The sequence below is a fragment of the Hesperophylax consimilis genome, chromosome 6, assembly GCF_061612785.1.
Source record: "Hesperophylax consimilis isolate HC1 chromosome 6, BYU_Hcon_1.0, whole genome shotgun sequence".
NCBI lineage: Eukaryota > Metazoa > Arthropoda > Insecta > Trichoptera > Limnephilidae > Hesperophylax > Hesperophylax consimilis.
In genome coordinates, this window is record NC_142841.1 from 40,774,487 (window position 1) to 40,795,186 (window position 20,700).

The following is a 20,700-nucleotide window of genomic DNA, read 5'->3' on the forward strand; positions in this document are numbered from 1 at the left end:
ATGGATGTAATAATTACAAGCATCAACAAAAAGTGCAAGTCGTTTTTCAGAATGCCATTAAACGTTGACAGGTTGGTTGGTGAAATATGATAGTAGTTCATCAAATCCTTGCAAATAATAAATTACTGATTACGCAACAAGTGAATTATATTATGTAAAATAAAATTATAATTTTTCTAAGGTGAATTCAGCAAAGCTGTGTTAGTTGAGTTCCGTGTAACATTCTGTGTTGTGTTGGAAGTTATAAATCATCGTCAATGTTGATGTTCTGAACGTATTAAATATAATGATATATTAAATTGATTTATTTTTACACATTCATTTTTTTTAATTATAATTTTTTCATAATATGCAAAATCTTCTCGTTTATTTGGACTTTCTCATTAGCATTTTTTTCGTATTACGGTACACACCTGCCTAAGGAATTATTGAGATAGTGACGCAAAATTGTTTACATAACTACTAGTACCTAAATTGTTTACAGAACTACTAGTACCTAATATTGTTTTACAGAACTAATAGTACCTAAATTGTTTACAGAACTACTGGTACCTAATATTGTTTACAGAACTACTAGTGCCTAAATTGTTTACAGAACAACTAGTACCTAAATTGTTTACATAACTACTTGTAACTAATATTGTTTACAGAACTACTAGTACCTATTTTTTACAGAAATACTAGTACCTAGATTGTTTACATAACTACAATATTGTTTACAGAACTACTAGTACCTAAATTGTTTACAGAGCTATTGGTACATACTATTGATGGTTTATGACCTATATACTATTATTGTTCTTTTTACAGATGTATTTTCCCAAGACGTTCCTTAATTAAAATCCTTAAAATATTATTATTTCATTTATCATTATCATTTATCATTATGTTAATTTGAATGCACTATGCAATGTAATTAATTTGTACTTGATTTATGTAAAAGCCCGACGGGCGTAAATAAGCAAATAAATTAATAAAAGAAGTGTTTGTATGCAAAGATGAATGAAGCCAGGAGTGTATGCCATCACAGAGTTATGCGAAAGTCTATCTCTTTGCCTAACCCACTGGAAATGGTGTGATAGTTCGTTAGATTGTTAAATTATCATTCGACATATATTTTTTTTGAGATGTATTTGATTATATTTTATTATTATAAAATTTATTATTCACAAAAACAGCCGCTGACAGATCCATTGTAAACTCTTCATCTTTCCCACAAATCATGCGTTTCACAGTTCTATCAGAAGGTTACCGCACACATTTCATCTCGGCATCGGATCGGCATCGCCTCTAGTTGTCCCGAGGCGAAACGATGCTTATTAGTGTGCGTTGCAGAAGGAAGTTTCATTTAAAGAATTCTGAACGGCTCGAGCTGATACCTTGTGCCGGGGTGATATCTGTACGACAACTTTATCCCTTCAGTGATGTAGGCATTATAATAAATTAAAACATTCTAATTCTCTTAAAATATTGTTTGTACATAAATTGTTATTTTTTTCAGTGGAGAAAATCTACCCTGTGCGCTCAGTGAATACTTCCCGAAAGGATTTAAGAGTTTGTGTAAGCAAAATTACACCTATCGCAAATTCCTAACTATTTCAAAGAATGGCACACACGTTTTTCAATCCATTAAAATGCCCAGCACTTGTAGCTGCGTTGTGAACAATCCTTTAGGAATGGGATGAGATGAGTCTAAAAGTCATGCGCATTTCCACCAAATAAATTTTGAGCTAATGCTAAGTTGTGCAAGAAAATATAAGTGGAGGATAATATTACAGAACAATATCATATTATAATAAAATGATTAAAAAAAGTGTTTTATTATTTTCTATAAAAATAGACCTACATATTGTTTTTTTTTTACGAAAAAACCAAATAAGAGTTCCAACTACCCAAAGCCAGTGAAATTACGGCATCCCCAATAGGGGTAGCCTGTGAGTTGTGATGTCTGGATTTTGGGAAGTACCCGGTTATTCAGATCTGATCACCAAAGACCGCTAATGTCATTTCATGCAACGTTTCAATTCTCACTTGTGGTCTTTCACCATGGCGATCAGTGGAGGTTCTTCCCTAAGGTTAATTGGTTTTTGACCCCTCAAAATTATAAGACAACAATAATAATAAATTACATACATCAAAATTATTGGTCTTATTCTTAATTTATTTGAAATGTACCGCAAAACGAAACGAAAGGCGGTGAGTGACGAGCAGTGACATCTGTAGTCTCTAATAGAAGCTTTCGTTCACAAGTCCACACGATTGGCTGTGTCAATTTAAAGAATGTCTCCTTTGGCATCTTCTGTCCCATGCGCGCCATGGTATAAATGAGATAGCTCTATGTCTTTCGTCGAAGTCAAAATTAGGTACCGAAGAAAGCTTAGGGATGCTTAGGTCATGACCGTGAGTGAGACAGTACGATGAATATTATATGTTTTAAAGAGATGGTGACATAAAGTTATGTCAGTTATTTTATTTTACACGCTTGTTATGTGTGGAACATTGGTTATTTTACAATTGCTTCGCACCCAGTTACTTTGGATACTGCGGACGGGAGTTTCAAACTCTTATTTTATTTACTTTAATGTTGTGCTCGACTACATTAAAACGTAATCTCTTAAAAATAATTGTGTAGTTATTTCCAATTTACCATATTAACTTAATATGTATTTAGAGTCACGGACTTACCAATTGATATGGACAATAATGTGTTGGCATTTTTCACGATATCAAATAAAGATTAGTCACACATTTTTTTTAAATGACCTACCACGCCTGATGGCGATACTACTACCGCTCTGGGAGGTGCTTCAAATAGACCTACTACGTTATTTAATTTGTATTAATCATAAGAATTTATCGTTTATTATTTATAAAAATACTTGCTGTACCCCGCTACGCGTTGCTATGGCTCTGTCTGTCTGTGCACATAGAGAAAAAATTGTGAGTGTTGCTTTTATGTCCAACAGATGGAACTGTTTAAAAAAAACAACATGTTTTTACCTATCAATGCCATCATTGAAGATCTCTCAGAGATATAAAATTTTGAACAATGAACATTTACATTTTTATTCATATAGAAGATAGGTAGATTGTCCAACAGAATGAGCTGTTTTTCAAAAAAGCAGGTTTAAAGAAAAATAGGTTAAATATAATATTTTAATGATAAACTAATGTTTATAAGACACGGTTTTTATGCATCCTTTGTGCTATGCATAAAAACCATATTAAAATTAAAATTCTTGACAAAATGTTTCACCAATAAAAGAAAATACAATACGTCTCGACGCCATCTAGTGGGAGATTCAGCACTAAGAAAACCTTTCCTAGAAAAATGAAATAAGGTTATTGGCAGGTGAAAAAAATGTAACAAACAATGATTGTTGAACGAAAAATACTAGTACATTTTGAATTATTTGGTAATTAGGTTTGAAATAAGCCGACAAAGCTTGATTGGTAAAGTAGCTGACCGGCCATTAGAAGGCTGCGGGTTCAATTCTCGTCGGCGGCATTTATTTTTTCTCAGGAGATTTTTTTCAATTTGTATGGATGTTTCAGGTTAATAATTTATTTATGTATTTTGTAAGAAACAAACAGCTTTTATATAATACAGGGTGTATCGGCACTAACCCGACAAACTTTAACCAGCTATTCCTTAGCACATTTGGAGTAAAAAATGTTATGTGCACTTTTCTGTCCGGTAGCATTTTTTTTTCAATTAAAAACAAAAAAAATTAAAATTTTCCACACTACATCACTGTCATTGGCATCGCTTTTCGTGTTCAACAGCTGTTATAAGCAAATATGTCGAAAAGCGTCTTCGCTCTTTCGCACACACTAAATAATAATAGTTAAAAATGAGACGAATGGTGCCGTGCCATTTCGTTGTGATTGTAAAAGCGCGCCAATATAGGTACACACGTGCATTATTCAACGGAATTCGAATAAAATATGGCCAGATGGGTTTTCAAACTTTGACAAAGGATAAAACAGTGGTGAAAATATGAATAATAATTTTTTTATTAAAAAAAAACGTTACCGGACAGCAAAGTGCATATAACATTGTTTACTCCAAATATGCTAAGGAATAGCTGGTTAAAGTTTGTCGGGTACGTGCCGATACACCCTGTATACAATTATAGATATAAATATACAAGTTAACTGAAGTCAAGCCACAGAAGTTTCTTATGTTAAAGTGCATTAAAAATGAAGTTTTAGTATCTTAAAATTAATTTGGTGTTAGGAAAGGGAGAGGAAGGGGAAAATAGGAAGAGGATAGGAGATGCTCCCGATACATTCCATACTCTTATATTAATAATCGATCGTACGCATTACTTCATATCGATATTTCTTTAGGTTATTAATAATAATTGCTTATAATAATTCATAATATTCCCATTTATTTCAATCAAAACAGTTGTAAACAATAATATTTATTATTGTACAGAGATTCAGTAGTTCACGGAAAGTAATAAGTAAATGCATATTATATTATGTTATTATTGACAAACTATAAGTTTAACTTGTACAAAATACAAAACTACAGAGAAAAATAATTTCAAAAATAACATGTAATTATCATGATAATTAATACAGAAAACAGCCAGTGGAACGACAAACATGATTTATTGAAATCATTTCATCAGAGAATGTTGATTTTTGTGGTCATTTTAAGCGCCATCTTTGGATAATTTTTAACAACTTATGAAAATCACAAGAGACACCATGGGTGCTGCAGATTTCTATAATTCAAAGATGCTGGCTAACAAATAGTACTCACCTTTAAATTTAGTTAGTTTATTGTATTTGTCTAAGTAGGTTAATGCAGCAGTATTGAAATATAATCTCTAGATAGATTAATGTGCTTATTTTGATAAGGCAGCCAAACTTTGCGTTGTCTTGGAACAATCTGTCAGATTGCACAATTTTTTTTAAGAAGATTTTGTTTGGTGATAAAATGAATACCATTTTTAATGTGAAGTTGCTAAGATGACAAGTATCTGAAAAGTTTGTCTAACATACAAGCTTTTTTACTTTTGTCAGGCCTACTTGAGCTGAAGTTACAACTTGGCACATAACCACCGAGGGGATTGAAAACTAATATTTGGAAATCAGAGAAGGACCTAATAATGCAAATGTTAGCCAAAAGTCAAATAAAAGAGAGAAATGTTCAATACCATATCAAATTAAGTAGTAAAAATGTTAACAGTAGTTTATGGAACTACTAATAATTAATAGCGGTTATTAATTGACTTGACTTGAGTAATTTTAACAAAATTTACTGAACTATTTTTGACAAATAATAGAGAAGATGGCCAGTTATGTGCAGTGATTTTTATAAACTCTATTATTGCTCATAATGAAAGTAATATTAATATATTTGAAATGAAAATGAAATCAGTTATTGATCTATAAATTAATCTTAAATGGAGAATTCTGTGCGAAATTCTTAATTTTGGAGATGACCGTTCCCGAGAATTTTCGCTGCTTTATTTCATTAATATTTGACTATATAACTTGTGAGGTAGTGTATAGTTCACTAGTTCAGAGCAGTTTAGAGAAACACCTTGACGCTGCTTACCAAACTTCATGTTTAGCGCTGCCAAATTATTGCCAAGTTGGCCACTTTAAAATACATTTTAAAATGAGTTCTTGCTAATAATAACACATTCACTGTTCCACCGACAGCTTCCTAATACTAATTATTGTTTCGACCATCAAGAGCATAATCCATAATTTCATATTATATAAAATACATTGTCATTAAACACATCCTACACAAGATAGAATACATAGTAACAAATTATAAAACTTTGGCACTCACAAACTATTCTTCACTTAACCTAAAAATAAATATTAAGTTGACATCTTGTCAACTTCACTACCCTAAATATCACGTACTGTATTGCAACAGACTAATAGTACAGATTCCCTTCCCACAGCTGAAAACATTTTAATCGAATAGGTATCTTAAAAGACTGACTCCTGATATTAACTAAGGATTATATATGATACTTTAAATTCAAAAGAAAAATACTGACACATTTTTAAACAAAACAAAGTATTTTATCACCATCAAATCGTCTCCCAAGAAATGCTTATATGTACTTCATAATTTTAATCATAACTCGATATAGCAGACAATAAAATAGAAATTCATTAAATAAAAGCTAGGTGGAGATTCGGCAAACAAATGTATGCAATAGCACTTTACTATTAAAGAATTCTATTTGATTGAATGTTAGAATGTAACTAGCTACTTCTAATTGCATTGAGTGTACACTTTGACGCATTTTTAAACTCAACAACTTATATTGTTCCCTCAAAGACTAATGTCTTTCAAATTTTACCTAAATAATTCCAACTTTGGACTTGATTTACTCAAAAACAAAAGAAGTTATACTACAAATGATCTCCAAATATAATGGAGATTTACCAGTTCTCCGCATTCATATAAATTTCCTGATACTTTTATTATTTTATATAATTCTGGTTAGATAAAATACATGTTTCATCTAATATTATTTAGTTTGTTGAATTTTCAGATACATTCAATAATATTCAGTCTTATTATTGAAGAGAAAAATTTAACTTTCAATTATTATCAAAAAGAAATGATGCATAGTTCATGATTCCGGTTTGGCTGGTTTCTTTGCGCGAGTTTGTGGGTTTTCTGCGCCAAAGGAGGCACTTCTGGAACCTATGCCCAACGGATTAGACACAACACAGCTGCAGCAACTGGGCAGTTTGAATACATCTGTGACGGTGCTGCCGTTTTTCCCCAGCGCCAACATCTTGCGGTAGATATACTTCTGCTGACACGAACTGTTGTAGCCGTTTGGGAAGTTTTCACTGAGTTCGCAAGGAAGGTTCTCTCCCCTAAAACACAAATACTTTTATTAATCAAAGTAGTTAGGAAATTATGATTTCTTTCTGTTAATGATGGGCAAAGTGTCATATTGCCATGACATGATAGCCTCCTAGGCTTGTGCTTATTCTTTAATATAAGTTTTTTTCTGGGAGGATACCAGGGGCCCCAAGCACAAATCATCGATAAAGATTTTTTTAAGATTATGTCAGTACCCATGTTGTGAACGATTGAGCAAGACCAGATCGCCAACGAATAAATAACAGTTTCCATCGACTGAATAAATGAAAATTTGTTTAATTTAGTTAATTGAGGATGTGAACTGTTGTTTGTTCATTAGCAATCTACAATCTGCGATCAAGATCTGCCGTCCTTACTAGGTAATGGAAACAAGCAACCAACATAATTGATAAAATCTTTATCGAAGTAGACAGGACTTCTCAAGAGTATGTTGTAAAGTGTAGATAAAAATAAGTTTGTTATTTATCATAATATTTTACATAGTAAGTTAGTGATAATACTCACTGGCATAGCTCAACTCTGACTCCCTGCATATAATTTGGTTGATTTACTACAAAAAGCCAATTGTCATCCTTGTTCTTAGCTGTTGTTGGGAAAACCACCTGAAATAATAAAAAAAAATTCTTTTAAACATCTAAGTTTAATATAAATATAATATGTAGCATTATTTCTTCCAGTAAGTTCTGTCGCAAATTTATTGAGGGTAATCTTCAGAAATATGTAACCGAGAGCTAACTACTAAAAAATACAGAATGAGCTTTCGGTCACTAAAATACATTTAGCTAAGTAGTTTACGTTTTGTTGAAGAGATAAAACAAAAAAATTGAATTGGACATTTCATTATTCTTAGACAATTTAATATATTATTGTGAGACTGGCTTGCAGACGCACTGGTGTGACAATGTGACAAACTTGCACGAGTGACGTAAGCTAGCGCCATCTATGTATAAAACTTTGTACCTTGTGTAAAACATTCATTTTGTCAGGTTTTGAAACCACCATCTCTGGGTCAAAAGCCAAAGCTTGTCCCATTTTAAGAAGTTTGTCAAGATGTGTTTATAATATACTGGGTAAACATGACGTACGTTATAATCTGGCGTTCATAGATGGCATTAATTTATATTTTATGAAATAACACTTTTAGCAAGTTTTGTTTTAATATTTTATGACAAATTATTTGTTTGCGCCAGTACATAAGCAACACGAATTTGAAAAAAAAGTTTTGTCGGTTTAAAAACTCAACTCTTTCAAGAAAGGCATCCAATATTGTATTTATTTTCTTGAAGTTTTATACTGACAAAACTATTTATTCATATTCATATTGCGTATCTATGGTCGAAAACAAATGAATTGTCATAGAATTTTAAAGCATATCTTGCAAAAAGTGTGTTTTCATAAAATAATTATATTAACTCCATCTATTCGCATAGAATATAACGTAATTTAAGTTTACTCTTAAAATTTTATGCGTCGTCTTCAGAAGCTTAATTAGTAGAGATAATAATTATAAAATAAATAATAAAAACTTATATTTTGGAAGGAATATTTTGTCAAAAGCACTTGTGTAGATATTTTGTTTAAGATTGGTGATGGTGTTTAGTATTTACCCGTTCTGTTGATCTGCACAACTCAAACTCGGAAACAAAATCTATTCTTTGTCCAATTTCCACATCTTGTAATTCGTCAATACCCAAAAGGTCAGTGTATTCGCCTCCCTGAAAAATAAATAAAGGATGAGAATTATGTGCTGAGTTATGTTAGTTACTTTCTCAAATATAAAATACATGATAAGTCAATATTATTTTAGTATTTTGCCCTTTTAACTGTAAAATTATTGTTGGAGATGTCACAGAATCATATAGAGGACTACTGGGGTCAAAATGCTTAGCAACATAACCAAAGTGATCATTTACTTGTGTAAAACAGACCCGTTGTTGTTGTTGCCTACAGTTGTGAGTCACGATGCCTAACGTAAAATGAGCTTTGGACCTATGCAAGAAAATGGATCTTCTCTAGTCTCTAGATAGTATAAAACAAAGTCACTATCCGCGTCTGTCTTTTTGCATGCTTAGTTATTCTAAACTACCCAACGGGTTTGCACTAGGATTTAGAGAATTTCTTCCGGAAGGTTTATGTTTACAATAGATGCACATTATATTTATAGAAAGTAGAGAAAAGTCGAGCAAAGCCGGGGGACACGTCAGATAGTAAATGATAAAGATGAATCATAAAGTTGAAAACGTAACGGATCATGAGACCATTGTGGGGTTCTGTCGGTCCCGAAGACGGTGATAGGCTGGTAACTTAGAAAGAGGCCCAGAGGCAGACCGAGGAAGAGTTACTGAGGCTAGACTACGTGGAGAAGGATTGGGCAGGACGGGAGGAAAGTAGGACTGGAGGCGAATGGCGAGGGACCGCAGCCAGTGGAGAATATTTCTACAAATTCTATACACTTGTGAAAAAACTTACTGAGTTTTGAAGGATTCCTTCTATGTAGTGGATGGGATACTGGTCGGTATTTTCGCAGAAAGTTTTGCTGTCTCCGCATGGTGGCTTGGTGGGAGCGGTGATGATATCTCCAGCTTTGGGTCCGGGGAAATATATGTCGGACGTTTCGCTTCCTGGAAATAATGTGATAAATATAAATAAAAATGTAAATATCCGTTTGTTCTAAATCTCAACTCTCCTAAAGTTCTTCACCGGTTGCTTTAAATTTGACACAACGTTGCATTCGAATATGTGTATGTCTTTATATTATATAGATGTCACCTGTAAAAGGTAAAAATAAACGCCATCTGTTGGACGTAAAAGCAACACGCGCTATTGTTTTTCTATATGCACAGACAGACTGAGATACAGTTAGTTAATAATAAATTGAAAATTCTGTTTTCGTTTACTTTATTCTCTAGGTTACTAAAATACTAGGCAAGTGTATATCATAGTTGCAAAAGAATATTGTTAGGAAGCTTACAGCGTGTCCTATGTGTACATATCAGTACCAGTTCGATCAGGTGCACGATATCGCAAGTAAAATAATCTCAGTTTATATTCGTTCGCATCGTTATTAATAGTTTTATTTTGTGTCACTTTTTAGCTAAAATTTCTTTATTTTACTTTTCATCTCAATTATTCTTTGCCTAGATAAACTACTAATATATATAGGTTAGAGACAGTGGCTGATGCTGATAATATATGCATTGATCTATTAATATGCATGTGTTCTCCATTAAACTAATGATATAAATATACATGAACTTCCTTGTGTTATAGTTATGTAAGTTATTCGCAATATCCTTTGTCTCGTTTACGCCTACTTATTGTGACTAGCGGAAAAGGGACAGCAAGTCTATATGTTCACTGCGTTATGCTGAGTATACATACGCGAGCCGAAATGCCGAGCAGAACTTCAACTTATGGGAAAGGAACAAAGCAACCGAAAATGGCGCGAAACACCGCATGCAGTTGTTTCTGTAAAATGTAAAGTCATTAGAAACTGTATTTTTGTCGGAATTTTATTGACAATGAAATAAAACAATATTCGGCGCCAAAATACATTCTATACAAATACAACCGACATCAACATGCTTTGGCTTCGAACTCTGAATCGTCAATAATCATTAATTGTTTTTATTTTGATTAAAGTCTAAACGAAACACGCTGTACGCGAGTTATGCATCTGTGTAAGTAAAGCGATGAAATCAACTAATAGTACTACGTGGTACACCCGAACTAAACTTGCTCCTTATAGCCATTACTTGTTATTTCCAAAATATGTTTTCCAAAGTCGCAGTACCTACCTACCTACCGGTCTCTACTATCAATATATTCGCAAATGTACGGTATATTTTGAAAATACGAGTAGGAATTACTTATTAAAAAAATGCACTTTTATTACTCAAATTTATTATCAATGATTGTTTTAAAGATTTCACTTTCATACTTCTCAATTTCCTCCTCAAAACAATTAACGCATTATTGCTATTATCACCTGGTTCAAGGCTTCCAATAAAAATATCACAAAATTGTCTTATTATCACCAGCTTATACGTATCGTACCGCTTGTAAAATCTCACTTGTCATAAATAACTAGCTTGCGGTTTGCGGGATTGTTTTGGTTTTCGGCTGTAAAGTTTTACTTTTCACAAACCAGTGATGCACAACTTGCGACCTGCGTGTCAATTTCATACGGCCCGCTTGGCTATAGAAAAAATTAAAAATGTGTAATTAAACACAATTTATACTAAACTAAATAGAATCACAGCATGGCTAGACTAACAAAAACTAACACTTGTTAATAAGACCAAATTAATCACTTTCAAAATAAAAAAAAACTCAGAACTTAAAAATACATTGCTCCCATCAATTAATTGGGCATTGTAATAATTTTCCCCAATTGGAAAACGTTGACCATGTAACATATCTAGGTGAAAAAATTGATAAAAATTTAAAATGGACTGAGCACATTAACTATTTAAATAATAAAATTACAAAAAAAAAGTTATTCCTTCAAAAACCATCAGGAATGTTCTTAGTAAAAAGACTTAGGACGGGTTGTTTCGGAGAATTTGAACAATTCATCAAATTTCAACGTTCATTTTCTAGTGGTGTGAAAGATTTTTCAAGTTCTGTTTTTATTTAAGTTTTGTCAAGCAACTAGCCTATAATGATATAATAACAGAACTTGAATAGAACTTTCACAGAACCCGAAAATGAACGTTGAAATTTGATGAATTGTTCAAATTCTCCGAAACAACCCGTCCTTAATAAATATCTTCATGGCTATATAATACGGTATTATAGGATGGGGAAGTGCAAATGACAATGTCCAAAAATCCCTCATTAAAACCCAAAAAGCCATAATGAAAATTATTCTGAAAGTCCCTGTAAGAACTAGCACTGACGAAATCTTCAGCAAACGTAATATCATGTCACTTAAACAACTCTATTTTAAAACAATACTCCTTTACATTCATAAATACAAAACACAAGAAATAATAACAAACACGTATATTAGAAACACTAGATCTCAGGGTCAAACACATATCCAACAAGCAACTACAAACACAACATTTGGGCCATAAAAGCTTCCTACACAATGGTACTAAACTCTACAAGAAAATCCCACTCTCATTCATATATATATATATATATAAATATAAACTTTATGGAAGAAATTCTCTAAATGACAGTAAAAACCCTATCAAAATCCGTTTCGTAGTTTAGAAGTTGTTGTTTTACACAAATATGTATCTATTTAGAGATACGTAATACTCGTAACTATGTATTTTAGTAAGAGGATGCAACATTTCAGCTGCGGATATTTGCGGTAAATTAGTATTTATTAACTTTACTATATTTGGAGAATTTATTTTTATTTTTGAATAATTCAGACAGCTGTATCGTGAATGAAGATTATTATTATTTATGTCTACTAACTTTTATTATTCACATATTTTCCAATACTCAATATTTCTTTCTGAAAATATTAGTAGGTACTATAAAATGAAATAAAATTTCTCAAGATTTGTTTCTAGTACCCAGGTACCTACATAACCAAAAATTATTTTGTAGTTACAATTCTTCTTCCTTTAAATTCTACAAATATAATAATATAATTTTCCCGAGAGTGCATAAAAAATAACATTTATAATTATTATTAATAAGCTTGTACAGCAAGTTTACATCAAGATAGGGAGTTTTATTATCTGAAATTACTATTAAGTTGTGTTATTTTTAGATTGAAATTAGTTATGAGAGGGCTAATCCATTGTTATTACATATCGATGCTCAGCATACCACTTTGGACTCCACCAACTCTCCCCAATAAGGAAAATAAAACATAGTGGTGAGATGTTGTGTAAACTTCAGAGTGGAACATTACTTTGACCTCCACCAACTCTCCTCCACCATACGAAGAAAATGAGATGGTGAGAAAACTTCAGAGTGAAAGATTAACTTTATGCTGACAATACCTCCACCAATACTCATCCACAATAATAAGAACAAAAAGAGAGAAAGATAACTCAGCATACCACTTTGACCTCCACCAACTCTCCTCCACCATACGAAGAAAATAAATGCAATAAATATAGTGGTGAGATGTTGCGTAAACTTCAGAGTGGATAATTTACCTCGCTTACCTCGGGCTGACAATCGGCCAGTCAGGATCTTGAAGTTGCCATTCTCGCTCCTCCTTCTGGGGGTGGTTTCGTTACCGTTACCGGGCCTCAACCTCTCCTGACGGGCTGTCTGACTGCCCGAGTCGTCCAGCAATCGGGGTGAGCTAGGGCGGTAGTTCTCGGGCAGAGAGCGGCGGTACTGAACTGCGCGGCGCGCCACTTCCCACGGCCGGTAGATTGGGAAGATGGACACCTGCGGACGGGAGCTGATCATCGTTGTGAAGGCCTGAAATAAAACAGATTTTATTGTAATTAATAATAATAAAATTTAAATGTTTTTAGTTACTAGAGAAAGACGCTCTCGGAGGAATTTATCGTAACATTGTTTTGAAGCTGTTTAAAATAACACTTTTTGGCGATAGGTAGAAAACCGGGAGAAAATACGAGTACCTACTTGTTTCCATTTCGAACGCTTATCTTGATATATACACGATGAACAATTAAAAAAACACAGACATAGTTGACAACAACTGATATCGTCCCTCTGATTTTTAGCAGGGGTGGAAGGCTTATTTCTTAGGCCTAGAGCTGTGCCAAAATTATCTGAAATAGTTGACAACAACTGATATCTTCAATCTTTCAACTTCCAACTCAAGCGTTGGCATAGCGTCTAGGTCCCACTAAGGAGTCGTGAGGTCAATGTGTGCTACACATTTCTTTAGACTGATACGTGGATGGTTTGAAAACTCGGTCATCATGGAGAGCATTCATTTCTATATTCTCGATGGTTATCTACGTCACCGACAACATAGACTATTTTATCTCCCGGCCTGCAGAACTAAATTGCCAATGGTCATGCCTGTGGGGAGAGCTATCTTGCTGTTGAACAGAATCAATTCGGATATCGACATTTTTGGCATCAATGAAGCTTTCTTTAAAAGGCAAGCTCTATTATTACTGGTATAGTTGATATACACACTGTGTATATCAACTATACCAGTTCGGATATCGACATTTTTGGCATCAATGAAGCTTTCTTTAAAAGGCAAGCTCTATTATTACTGGTATAGTTGATATACACACTGTGTATATCAACTATACCAGTTATTAATCGAAGAATTCTTATTACAAAAATATTTTAAAAACGCATTGAAATTAACAATTTTGTAATGTTTTTTAAATGAATAAACAGAATTGAATTGAAAAAAAAAATTAAAAATTCTTCAGCAGGCTAAATCCTCCATCACGACACAAGCAACATTTTCCGTTTTCGATTTACAAACATTTTCGGGTTATTCGCAACCCAGGAACGCTAGTCTTTCTTTAAAAATAATAGAGTATAGGTAACACAGAACAGCGGAAAAAACAGAATAGTTAGGTTATGTTAGATTAGTTTAGGTAAAATTAGGATTTGTCTTGAATGATCCGTTTTGTCAGTGTTCTTTTTTGTCATGAAACTGAAAATTAGATCTCCCTATTTATTATAAATAGAATAATGCTGGAAGGCTATCTGTGAACCTTGAATGTAAAATGACTTGCTCCCGTGAAAATCATTACCAAATTGAAATTGAAAATTACCAACTTTAAATTAAGTTGACACGTCATTTACCCTTAGAAACCTAACCGATTTCAAAAATATAACGAAATAGGAACTTTTCACGATCTTATGTCGAGATTTAGCCAAGTGATTTAAAAACATGTATTTCGCCAAACCCGTGCTAAATTTAGTCTTGGTGCTAATACAAAAAATGTACTTAAATCAAGTAAAGTCTGGGAGATAATTGCATTATCAATGGTTTTATCTATTCTTTACCGTGCTTCAATGACTTCGCAGTTATGAAAACCTGGTTAAACCCACCAGAGCAGATAGATGACTGTTAAAAACCCTCGACACCTGCCCGATACAGATAATCACAACAATAGGAAACGGGAGAAACCGAAGAAAAATCCGATACGATAAAAAAATATCAAAAGAGGGTTAAAAAATTGACCAAATAAGTCGATGGAATTCAAAGACCTTGAAATTTTGGCAAAAAGCAAGTAACTCGTGGAAATTTCCATCCAAAGTACGTGGTATCTATGTAGGTACTAGCTTTTTCCACCAATGTACTTAATATCGCCCCTGAGTGGAAAATTCAGTATTGCCCTGGCTAGAGTTGATTTAAAATATAATTGCCTCAGCAATTATCGTGATTTATTATGCCCTAATGAGCGATTATATTAGTTTATATAGCGTAAACCAACGTTTCGGATAGCGTAACAGTATCAATTTAGTATGTTTAAAGAGGTGGGGACCGAGTTGCACGTGTCAATCCTCGCAGGGTCGGTATTTTAGTTTAATGATGAGTTAAATTCATGTGGTTTTTGGCGTTTAATTTTGGTGTAGCCGTTAAATATCTTTGAGTAAATTTTTTTAATAAATTACCACAAAGCAAAACACAATGAAAATATAAACCAAATGACACATTACATTAAACACGAGTCTAGCTTTATTACGGTGGTAGTACATCTTATGTAAGAAATGATGTGAAATAATTACTATATTTTCTGTAAATTATGTAACATTATTTTTTTGTGAATAAATATATATTTTTGTGATATATTCATGCGTGAATGAGATTCGAAGAGTTCAATCAAATTAAAATAACTAAATATACAAATTCACTCGTAATGTCGGCAGGTAAATCTTTAAATATTCATTATTTTATGGGACGCAATGTGATTTTTAAACAAAATGACAAAAATAAAAAGGTAAAACAAGAGGTAAACAAAGTGAAGATTTATAAACTAATTGTAAAGTAAAAAAAGCAACGTGTAAAACGTCCATAACAAGCTATTTATAGATTTCATTGGCTTCTCGAAAGGCATGCAACCATTACAACCACCGTCTGGAGTTTGGACGTGACCAAAATTAAATGAATGACCATACAACTTTCAATAAACGACCATCAAACGTACATTCTTCAATATCTGTAATTTCTCCAGGTACTTTACGATGAACATGCTGGGATTGAAGGATTAATATCGCATAATTTGTTATAGTCATTTTATAGAAATATTTGCCAAGATCATAATATAATAGATTATAATGAATGTTATGATGTTTAGTTACACTCGTGTCATCGAATTTCCTTTAAAATAGATTCCAATAAAAATACTGAAGTAAATTCGTATAGGTAGAAGTAGTGCAAAATCGTACGCTTTTGCTTTGAAAAAATTGATCTCTTAGAAATATGGTTATTAGGGTGACCGGATAAATCATCGCAATGATAATTCATCACATCTTTAAAAAGTTATATAAAGTCATGAAAAGTGATGAAACAAAAACTTTATTTTTATTTTATTTTTCAAAAGAAAGTCAAACATTCCCGGGTTACGAATAACCTGACAATATTTGAAAATCTCCTACTACCACCACAGTAAGCTGAAAATGTTGCTTGTGTTGTGATGGAGGACTTAGCCAGCCGAGGAATTGAACACACTACGCCTGGGTGGGACCCAAACGCGATTTCAACTCGGCCACCGACCGGTCTTAACCTAGTATTAACTGGGTTAAGTAGGTTAGGTTAAGTTAGGTTAAAAAAAATTATCGTTTCTAATGACTTTATATCACTTTTTAAAAGTGTGTTGAATTGTCACTGTGTTGAGTTATCATGGAACCGGTTATTAGATGATTTAATTAAATACCGCGAGTAAAACACATCTTAACCTTCGAAATAATCAAGTCTTTTTGTAAGTTATCAGGTCTACAAAAACTGCTTCACAGTTCACAATCTCCTACTTACGAAACCCTTTTCGGATAAAGTTTTATTTTATAATATGGCAAATTTAGTTAATAATTGTAAAAAATAAATTTAAATATTTGTGCCTGGACTTAAATACAATAAAACTCATTCTGGCGATGTTTTTTTCATGGACAAATTAAAACATTGGGCCTCATTGTTAGCTGTTTGATACCAAATATTGCACGACGTGATTGCAAGACCTTAAAACTGAAATTATTGTGGGTATGTAATAATATTCCTTGCACCCCGACAGAAATGTCTACAACGTTAATTTATTTTTTATTACTACATATTTGTGGGTAGGTATTATTTTTTACATAGCTATTTAATAGGTAATTTCAGATTCAGATAATATTTAAAAAAATAATTTTAAAATAACATTTGCTTTTGCGCATTAGAGGAGCGTGTCTAGATCACTGTGAGAATTTATCAACAGTTACAAAAATTGTGTGATTTGTGTAAAAAATAATGTACTAATTCTTTAATATATAACCATAGCTTTAGGGCAAATATCGTTAAGTTGTTAGTTAGTGTTCCGTGTTCTGCCGGTATTTCAATGGAAGATGCTCCGAGGTACTAGCGTCATTGATTCATTTGGCACCGGAGCATAGTCGGGAAAAATGCCGGACAGTTGAGTTCAACAGCTCGGCTGTGGAACGATTTATCAGCCTCTATGTTTCCTCCCTCCTATAACACGGGTCTTGAGGAGTCACATCTTCCTCTCCCCAAAAATACCCTCCACATAGCACCCCAAAGATGTCGAGTATTGTAGTAGAGTGAATTTAATTTTTTTTATGTTCAATATTAGGATTTTATCAATATATAGTGCTTCCAATTTCATTTATATTGAGAACAAGAAATATCTTCCTTGATAAGTATAATACTGGTGCCAAAATTAAGTATTTAGTTTTGGGAATTGAAAAATTTAAGAATTCAGGTTTTTATCGATGGCTTACCTCTTTGCGGTCAAAATATATAAATATGTATCAAAATAAATTGTGACGCGGATTCTTTAATTTATTGATAAGAAATCTTTATTAGCAGCTTTGCCTATGGTCACTTATATTGTCCACATCCGTTACGATTAGCTTATGATGCGGTTAATAAAACTTTTAAAAAATTGATTACCGGCGCATTCCATATTTTTTTTACACACATTTTTAACGGTCTTTTCAGTGCTTAGACATTATATTTCACGTTTATATAAAGAATTTTTCAATATTATTACGTTAACATACCTACAAGTAGGTATATAATTTTAAAAAATTAACTCAGAACCGTGAACATTCACGGGATAGTCTGAATTCTTGACAAATCTGTTCCAATTTTGAAAATGACACGAATAAATAAATTTTCTGTCCAAATATTAAATTATAGGTAGGTACTTTAAGATTGTTTGAATTCTTTACACAATGAGTTCCAATTTTGTACAACACTTAAATTAATAGCAAATGTAAGGTCATTGAACCAACAACATTTAAAAAATGCTCTTGACAATCACTTGTTAAAAATCTCCAATACAAAAAGCCCGTAAGACAAACTCTCGGCAAAAGTATTATTATGACATCAATATTTATATTTATTACTATCTGTGTGTGTTGCTCGGGAACTTGTAAATGGTTTGGGATAAAGTTCTGAGGTTGTTTGCATCTTCAATATATTCCATTTATAAGTAAATTATTTTGATGTATCTCGTAAAATTTAGCTCGTGTTCTCAATGTAAGCGCCCAAAAATATTTTTTTTACAATTTGAACAAAACATGGACTTTTCTCTACACTTTTTAATAGTTTGATTTATTACATATATAAACCTTCCGGAATAAATTCTTTTAATGGTAGTGATAACTCTATCAAAATCAGTTGCGTAGTTTAGAAGAACTGAGTTCACAAACAGACAAAACCCGGATAGCGACTTTATTCTATACTATTTAGAAATTACTCTAAAAAAAACTTTTTTTAAAATGAATGTAGGTAACTACTTATACTTTTTTCTATTAATTTATTTTTTAATTTCCTTCCGTTCCTATTTTTATTATAATACAGGGTTTTCCAATAAGAGGTGTTATTTTGATAGTCAAAGAAAAATGCCATTTTTTAATATAAATGATCGAATGTTTATTTCATTAAAAAGAGGAAGGTATGCCTTTAATAGTGAAAAATAACATCAGTCAAATGACCACCACGACCACGCCTACAGGACCATATCCTTTTCATGAAATTTTCAAATTTCCAAATCGCAAAGTGGCTGCCTTATGTCCTCGATAGCCTCACGAATTCCATCTTTGAGGTCTTGAATCGACGCTGGGCTGTTGGCGTAGACCTTCTCTTTCACATGGCCCCAAAGGAAGAAGACGCAAGGTGTTAAATCACAAAATCTCGGTGGCCAATTGTGATCACCTCTTTGAGAGATAACACGGTCCGAAAACTTTTCCCGTAAAAGATCTATGGTTTCGTTGCTTGTGTGGCACGTAGCGCCGTATTGTTGAAAGTAAACGTTGTCCAGATCAATACCATCCAATTCAGGCCATAAAAAATCATTAATCATCTCTCGATAGCTCTTTGAATATCAAAATAACACCTCTTATTGGAAAACCCTGTATTTTATTGTATACAATAATGTATAGTTACCGCACCGAGAGAAATCGATTTTGCACTCACGATTATTAACAGGCTTTAGTAATAAAACTTTAATTCAAGAATTTTTTATCGATTTGTGTAGATAATAAAGCGTGACATAACAAACAATTTTTGTTGTAATGCAAAAATATTCGGATTTTCATCATCACGTGTTTCGACATCACGATAAATATATTCTTAATTTACTAAAAGTTTATCAGGAAATTCGGATAATTCGCAACCTACCGTTTTTAGTCAGAAATTGTACTGTTGATTCTTAATAAATTAGCAATAGTCATTTTTGTCCGTCTATGAAAATATGGAATACATTGCATTGCACATCCCCTGCATGTGGCCCGGAATAAAATATTAATTATATTTTTATTTAAAAAAAATAGTTCTACGATTTAAAATAAAAACAGATACTAGTCATATAGGTACTAACCCATCATCCAGGATTGATTATGCATATTGAATCATATGGGCACATAGCTGAAACAATTATTTTTTCCCAGAATCGCACACAAACAACATGAATACTATTGTGTTTATTCACAATAAGGCAAACCATGAAACTAATAATACTGTAATATTATGGATTTATGCGCTGGTTTAATCGTTATTGTGTAATCGGATGCAGGGGAATTATTGATGTCCACAGAGGAATTACCGAAGAATTAATTGAGAAAATTGATTACATCACTTTAAAAACATTATTGGTATCTAGGTACATAATATATAAATAATAAACAGCTGGCTATTTACGTTTTGTTGTGAGAAAATATCATGGTGTGAAGTTCGAGCAATTTAATGTAAGCCGGCGATGATCTGTTTGGATTAGTCAGTGGAAATAAGTGTAATTTTGAGGTGAATTATGAACAAAAAAATGTATAAATGTATGAATGAAATAAATTATTTGGCGGTTAAAAAAAGCCGAAGTAGCACAGTGGCTTAGTGCATTTGACCGGTAATCAGAAAGGTGCGGGTTCAACTCTTATCGGTGGCATTTATTTTTTCTCAGATTTTTTTTTCAATTTATTTCTGTGTTTCTGGCTAATAATTTTTGTTATGTAAATTTAAAAAAAAAATTGTAAATTACAAAGAAAATAGAATTATGTTTTTATTTCTTAAAAATATTTTCTTTTTTGTTTTCCGAACGTAAGAATAATGATAATAATATATATTAATATACATTATAACTAGCTCTCTCATTAAAAATTTAGGCGTATTAGATCTATCAAAAAATGTATATATAAAAATGCTAAAATCTGTCATTTTAAATACATCTAAGATT

The 20,700-nt window shown here is 32.5% G+C and overlaps 2 protein-coding genes across 3 annotated transcripts in view; one reads left to right on the top strand and one right to left on the bottom strand.

The window, feature by feature from the left end:
• Positions 1-1,772, top strand: part of LOC149423377 (uncharacterized) — a 35,571-nt gene extending 33,799 nt beyond the window's left edge. The window contains exon 9 of the mRNA XM_089632734.1: positions 1,502-1,772. Coding sequence (XP_089488860.1) covers positions 1,502-1,531 — 30 coding nt within the window. The 3' untranslated portion in view covers positions 1,532-1,772. The remainder of the gene's footprint in view (positions 1-1,501) is intronic.
• A 2,652-nt stretch (positions 1,773-4,424) lies between these two features.
• The window catches only part of LOC149423378 (neurotrophin 1-like), a 54,192-nt gene continuing 37,916 nt past the window's right edge, over positions 4,425-20,700 (bottom strand). The window contains exons 2-6 of one of the 2 annotated variants that reach the window (XM_089632985.1): positions 13,027-13,291; positions 9,356-9,507; positions 8,494-8,601; positions 7,391-7,488; positions 4,425-6,876 (exon numbers count right to left, since the gene is read on the bottom strand). In XM_089632985.1, the coding sequence (XP_089489111.1) occupies positions 6,624-6,876; positions 7,391-7,488; positions 8,494-8,601; positions 9,356-9,507; positions 13,027-13,291 (876 nt within the window). In that variant the 3' untranslated portion in view covers positions 4,425-6,623. Of the gene's footprint in view, positions 6,877-7,390; positions 7,489-8,493; positions 8,602-9,355; positions 9,508-13,017; positions 13,292-20,700 lie in introns of both variants that reach the window. The other variant, XM_089632984.1, reaches the window with a different exon arrangement.